Source organism: Triticum aestivum, chromosome 6A (assembly GCF_018294505.1).
Source record: "Triticum aestivum cultivar Chinese Spring chromosome 6A, IWGSC CS RefSeq v2.1, whole genome shotgun sequence".
NCBI classification, from domain to species: domain Eukaryota; kingdom Viridiplantae; phylum Streptophyta; class Magnoliopsida; order Poales; family Poaceae; genus Triticum; species Triticum aestivum.
In genome coordinates this window covers 463,044,205-463,051,396 of record NC_057809.1, presented here as the reverse complement: position 1 = coordinate 463,051,396, position 7,192 = coordinate 463,044,205, and the positions used below count along the sequence as shown (strand labels likewise).

The 7,192-nt window shown below is 51.7% G+C and overlaps 1 protein-coding gene across 1 annotated transcript; it reads right to left on the bottom strand.

The window, feature by feature from the left end:
- Positions 1–421: 421 nt before the first annotated feature.
- Positions 422–1,557, bottom strand: LOC123130752 (uncharacterized). The gene has a single exon (XM_044550568.1). The coding sequence runs from the start codon at positions 1,307–1,309 to the stop codon at positions 476–478; it is 834 nt and encodes a 277-aa protein (XP_044406503.1). The 5' UTR covers positions 1,310–1,557; the 3' UTR covers positions 422–475.
- Between the last annotated feature and the right edge of the window lie 5,635 nt (positions 1,558–7,192).

The window sequence follows — 7,192 nt, the reverse complement described above, 5'->3', positions numbered from 1 at the left end:
TCAGCCGTGCATCGGTCCATCCCCTTCCCCGTTCAGCGGCACGGCGTCCCATTCCCAGTCCCAGACACGCGCTCCCTTCTGAGGACACTGATACGATGCGACGCCGGCCGTTCCATTCCCTTTGTCTTGCCTCAAGACGAAAGCCTCAAAAGCCTCCCCCTCCCCATCGAACACGACAACTCCCGGGAATAAACCAACCACAGTGCCACTGCCACAGTGGCCCACTGCACGTACCCGCGCCCGGACGCAACGCGAGCATACACACACTTGCACAGTACAGCACTACAGGTGCACCAAGTGCAGGGTGGTACATCAACTGTACATGCCTTAAACCGCTAACGGCTCCAACTCGGTGTGTGATCGGATCGACGGGGATTTAGCAAGAACTATATGCATGCAGAGCTAATCGTTAACACGGGAGTGAGTGCCAAAATCAATATTAGCGGCAGAGGGTACTGGAGTGGGCATTGTTTATTTACAGCTTGTAGATGATGAGGAAGCATGGGAGCACGGCCCGCCGGTCGAACACCACCAGCTCGCCCTTGCCGCCGCGGACGGAGTCGTACTCCTTGGCGGCGGCCTCGGAGCATGGCCCCTCCGCCACCCGCCCGGCGATCACCCTGCACAGGAACATGGCCCGCCGGCCGGTCTCCGGCCCGCGCCCGCTGGCGTGCGCGCCGCCGCTGCCGTCGAAGGTCCGGACGACGCGCAGGGACGCGCTGTCCGAGGAGGAGGAGCACCCGTGCGGCGGGGCCGGGGAGAAGCGCATCATCTCGTTGCCGTCGGCGGCGCTGCGGGAGGCGCCGCCGGCCCGCGCGCGCACGGCGGCGCGGTAGTCCTCGAAGCGCGCCACGGCGCGCGCCTGGTTGTGGACGCGGAACAGCATCTCCACCTCCCCCGCGAACGCGCCGCCCGCAGCGCCGGCCGGCGCCGGCGGGAGAGGAGACCACGACGAGAGAAAGATGATCTCGACCACCTGCCGCGAGGAGTGCCCCGCCGGGAGCTCCGTCAGCGCCGGCAGCGGGCCGAGCGGGCCGGGAGGAGGCGACGGCGGCACGGACGTCGGCTTCGCCGCCTTGGGCTTCTTGGTCGCCGAACTAGTCTTCGAGCTCGACTTGAGCTTGGGCTTGCACGAGGAGACGTCCCTTTGGGCGTCGCCGGAGCTGGCGCAGCTCGACCGGAGCAGGAGGTGCGACTTCTTTGGCAGTGCCGCGACGTCGTCAGCCGCCATGGACTTGCAGTGGAGGGACCGGACCCAGCTCGCCGCGGCCGTCGGACGGCGCCCGAGCGGCGGAGGCTTCTCCGGCATGAGTCGGCCGGCAGCTAGCTGACGTTGTGTTTTGTAGTGCTGCTGTCTCGTCTCGGCGCTCGCTCGGCAGACTGAGAGTGAGTGAGGGTGGTGGCGTGGTAAAGTAGGAGGCGAATGCTTATTGTGGTAGTAGTGTTCCTGTCGCTCGGCAATTTGTATGCTCCAAACTTTGCTGCCGAGGTAATGGCAGCGCAGGTGGAGATGCTGCTGCCAACTGGCCTTGTAGCGCCGCAGTCAGTACTGAGCAGTACTAGTACTAATATAAGAAGAAGAATTACTATGCCAATTTACTGGCACTACTCCACTGGAGGTGCAATTTGTGGTGGACCGGCCGGCAAGGCTTTTCTGGCCGATCGATCCTGGTGACCAGTGTTGACTGTTCAAACTGTTATTTTAGACCGCTGTTGACAACAGTTAAAACTGAAGGACTAAGCGAGGCAGCCATGCATGTTGGTGAACTCAGGCCTGTGGAGTTATGGTGTTGTTTGTGAACTCTTTGATCGTGTTGGTCCTTCAGCTGTTCAGCCAGCATGTTGTACAATTTGGTGGCGCTCGATCCATATTGTCCTTTGGAAAACCGAAATGGGGCACGTACATACATCTTGCCTTTAAATGCGACGCAAGTCAATAATAAAGTTTACCTAACGGCAACGTACCACCATGTACTACTCACACGGAAGTCCACCCATGCATCTTTTGAAATACTCCGCGAAAACGGACGGAACGACATGTTGGCATCGAGCAAGAAGAGCATTATTGGTCGTTACAGAGAAGCGTCATATGCTATCGAATGTACTAGGGTGTAGGCAGGCTCTCGTAAAGATTCCACGGGCCCCGTGCCATGCTCTTGCTATGCACGCATGGACGCTGTACGTAGGACGGCAAATCGGACAAGTCAAAAAGCGAGGCCACGGAGGAGGCGTGTGAGGCGGACGGACGTATGTCCAACTGCGCTACTGTTGTGCGTGTCATCGGTCACGGCACTCACGCAATATCAGATGAGACCGATCCAGACGCCCCTCGATCGCGCGTACCGTGCGTTCAACGGCGACGTGGCCCCGGTCTTCTTCGATCGATCTCCCGTGACATCACCGGTTTCAAGGTTAGGGTTCCGTAGTACCAATTTTTCTTGTCGCCGATATCCATCACAAATTTGGTTTCTTATTTTTTTAGACGCCGATAACTGTCACATGTATGGGCGTTAAGAAATCTGCCCACACGTTTTGTGTGGTGCTTAAGAGGACCAGCTCACACGTCTGTGTGTGAGCAAAAACAATTAGCGCCCACACGTCTCTTTTTCCCCCTCTCGGTCCCTCTTACACGCGTGCGTGTGGGCGAAATAGATAACGCTCACACGCCCGGTACGTCAGGCCTCGTACCTCATGGTCCCGCACGTCCCACGTGATACTTTACCGCGTGCCCCGCAGTTGCCATGGGCCGGACCCTCGTCCATATTCGTTTAAGTGCAGTTGCCATGTCGCTGAACTACGGTTGCCGTGTCGGACAACTACAGTTGCCATGTTTGCTCAACTGCAGTTGCCATCTCAGGTCAAAATTCCAGATTGCCATTTTTTGGACAACTACAGCTGTTGCCATGTGTGGTCTGGTCTACTGCAGTTGCCATGATTTCAAAACTTTAAGAGTTGCCACCTACTAACACTAGGCAGTTGCCATGTAGCGCTACAAAAAAGGCATGGCAAAAAACATGTTCGGGTAAAAAAGAGAGTTGCCATGTGCTCACAAGCACGCTAGGGCAGTTGCCATTTAAAAAAAAGAGTTGTCATCTGCTTACGTGCACGCTAGGGCAGTTTGCCATGTACCATGCAAAACATATGGCAACTGACATGTTCGGGTAAAAAAAGAGAGAGTTGCCATCTGCTTGCAATCATACTAGGGCAGTTGCCATGTACACTGCAAAAGGCATGGCAACTGGCAGCTTGGGTGTGGGAGAGGAGGTGGGTGTGTGGGCGAGATGGCAAACGCCCTCACACCAGCCCTTGTGCGTGACTGAAAAACTGGTGTGTGGGCGAACTGCTAAACGCCCCCACACCGGCCCCTCCGTGTGGTAAAACGGATGTGTGGGCGACCTCTCTCACACACCACACACGCGAGTTGTCCTACGTGGCATACAAAATCAGCTAATTTGTGCCAGGATTCATGCAGAAGTTACTGGATGATGATGGAGGCGTGTGGACGAGTTGGTTAACGCCCACACGTGTGGGCGTTAACATTTTTGTTTTTTTAACGGTCTTGTTAAATTTCAATTGACTGAGATTTGGTTATGTCTTAGTGATGCTACATTTATGAGATCTTACATTAAGAATCATGTAAAAAATTCAATTTTTTTACATGTTATAGGCCTGTTTAGCATCCCTCCAACTCCATGCTCTCACTCCGGGAGTTGATGGAGTTGAAGGTAAAAAGTAGGAAGCGGGGGAATAGGTGCTCTGCAGATTCTAGAATTTCAGGAAGCGGTGAATTGCCGAACAGCCCCTATGTCTACATAGCCACTCTTTTTTTAAATATAAATGATAGTCATAACTAAACCGGATTATGACAAGGTGGACCCACCTGGCCACGTGCGCACGGGGCGGCGGAAAAGACCCTAATGACCGTCATCTGGTCCACTCGGTCCGATTGGACCAAGTCAAAACGACACGAGTCTACCCACTCTCTCAGTCTGTTCATAGTCACTCGTTCGCTATCCCTCTCTCTGTCAGTTGAGTTCGACGCCGGCTGCGACCCCGCTACTCTTCATCGCTGAGCCACCCCGCGGTTGTGAATAAAACCCCACCCCTTCGAGCAAGTACAACCACTTCCCTATTTACCCAAGCCGCTACCCCATTGTGTAAAACCCTAACATGATGGATCCAGGGCTCGCTGAGTGGACGGATGAAGAAGAGGAGGTGGTGGAGGCGAGGACGGTCAAAGTGCGAGCACAGAGAGTACCGACGCAAAGGGTGCAAAGGGAACTGGCATAAGGCGGCTACCCCTTGGAGTACATGTGCCGACTGTCAGACGGGATCCTGGAGCACTACACCGACGATGAGTTTGAGTGTGTGTGATCCCTAGTGGATCCAGTCGAACATACGAGCAAATCATCCATTGAGTGAGGAGGGAGGCTCGTTGCTCTCCCGATCTAGCTATCAGGGCGTGCCGACTCTGTTTCTTGTACCCATGATCATGCAACTCTCATTTAGCACATGTTAGTCTCTTTGTAATGAGTCAATGTATGAATCTTTGTGGTGAACATATGTATGAATGTTCATGATCAAATGAATGTTTGTGACCAACCTATGTGTGAAGTTATGTACCAGTGACATAGCATCACAATGTCAGTTTTAATCTTCTTGTGATCAGACATGTGTATTTTTTCACATGTAACATTTGTACTGCGTATATCAAATTGAAAAAACTACCATAATTGGGCATAGTCTATCAAATAACTACCAACATGATCCCAGTCTATAGAAATATACCAACAAGATATTACCATAGTTGGACAAAAGCTATCAAATAACCAATTAATGTTAATCTATCCTCAAACTATTTCAAACTATAGAAAACTACATAAATCTATCAAATAACAAGTTCTTCATGTCCATAGCGGCATAATTCAAGAACACAGACCACACCACATGTCATTAGATCATTACAAACATGCTCAAGTTGCAAACACACACACACACACACACACACCTTAGTTCGGTACATCATAACTAACAAGCTCGAGTTCAACATCACACATAAATTGTTTCAAATAATTCAACATCACAGACAAGATAGTATAGTAATTTCCACTTGTAGTGAAATACTCTATCATCCTGCTATTTGGCATACTCTTCCTCTTTGACACAACCTGCACATCAAATAAAGAAGAAGGTATGGGTGAATTGAAGGCTCTATATGCATCTCTTGCCACGCTTGTATCCCTGGTATTTTTTTTGACTGAAGTGGTAGTAGAAGAACTTGTGCTTTTGGAAACCTTCTGTGAACCCTATCCTTGATGAAAATCAACTCAAGAGATTTCTTCAAGTTCATCGACAGACTGAAGACCCCTTGTGCCATGAACAACTTCCTGACGACCTTGTCGAGCACTTGTGGGAGCTACATGCGCGTTCAACTTATGCATGTTTACTTTGAATGCATTTGGTTTAATTTGAATTCAAATTTAAATTTCATAAGTTGTGTATTTCAAACTATGATGAATGACATGTGTTTGAGACAAAAATATTTGAGGCATTTTGGTGCTAAAATGATTTTGTCTATGTATGTATACACCAGTGTAGAGAGAAACAGAAAAATAACACATTATATGAAAAAAAATTATAAGGGAACTGCTACAATGTCACACCTATCAAACCCAATAAAATCACCGAGATAACCCTAATAAGCATTTATAGGGGAATAAATTTTGGGGAAGCTATTGGAGATGCTCTAACCTTCTCCTCCTCCTCCTCATGTTTAGGAGAACTGAAACCGCACCTCATATACTAAGTTTTAGTTTTACCAAGTCTAAAACTAAAGTGCCATCTCATAGTGTATATTCTTTGCGGATGATGCGGTGCTAGGCGACAATAGTTGAAGGAGGGTTAGTAGATAGTTAAAATTTCAACACATAGCAACAAACGAAATTGTGTGAGGAAGTAAGGGCATCTCCAACGCTAACCCTCAAACCGGACACCACATCCGTCCGCGGACATGGGTGCGGGAGGCGGCCATCCAAAGCTACTTGCATCTGTGGTTGCATTTCAAATGAAATTTAATTAAGTTGATCAAATTTGATGTAAACTCAAACAAACCAGACGATATTCATTTAAACTGTGATAATTCTTACATAGAACATCGTCTGGCGAATGAAAAACGTTAAAAAACCTAACCCTATACTTCATGATGACCTCGTTGACCATGTTGGCCTAGCCGGCGGCTCCTTCGTCATCATCGCCGTCGTTGGGCTTCGGGCGGCGGAAGGGCGCGACGTCGCCGCAGGGCTTCCCGGCAGCCACCTGAAGCTCGTGGATTATCCTCTTAGCTTGCTTTCGTGTCATGCATAGTGCAACTACGACCACCGACAATGTGGTCGGGGAAGAGGACGACCGGCCTTGAAGGAGGCGGCGATGGCGGTGGACTCTCGGAGTGACTACTCCTGGCCGTACTTGGCTATTTCCTTGTCGAGGCAGCGGAGACGACGCTTGCTGGTCTCCGCCGCCATCTTGGAGCGGTCGAGGGCCCAGGCCGTGGCCAGTTCCAAATCTGCCATGATGTGTGGCAGCGATACGTCGGAGTCCGCGAACTCCGAACGACGCGCCGTGTTGCGCCTGTCCCACCGGCGAAGCTTCACCTTGAAGGCCCAGGGAGACGGCGAGCACTGATCCTCCATCACACGTCGGGGCGGCGACGGCGACAAGAGCCGCTCATCCTTGATGCATTGCCAGATTTGGATGTTGTGGTTGCGCGGGGGAGAGTGGCAAGGGGACGCGGGCTCCGGCTTGACGTGCAGGAGCGTCTCTGATGGCGCCGATAGGTTTTCGTCGTGGATGAGGGAGCGACGGAGCATTACCTCCATCTATTGCTCGTACTCCTTGACAATCACGGCGTACACCGCGTCCTGCGTCGCCGGTTGCTGCTACGGCAGTTGGTCCTCCTTGTTGCCAGAGGAGATGACGATCTCCTCCTTTGCCGAGGTATCGATCGCCGATGAGGATGACGACCCTGGAGTGCGAGGGCGATGTTACCACGAACCACCGGAGGCCGTTCCGGAGCCGACGTCTCCCGGCGCAGGTGCCCATGACTTGCCCATCGCCGGGGTTGTAGATGAAGAGCAAAGGTGAGGTTGGAGGTGCGGAGCGATGCGGTGAGTACGATGTGGATGGCACCGGAGCA

Bases quoted from the DNA above. Each gene is read 5' to 3' on its own strand.
- LOC123130752 (XM_044550568.1), bottom strand. From the start codon at position 1,309: ATGCCGGAGAAGCCTCCGCCGCTCGGGCGCCGTCCGACGGCCGCGGCG.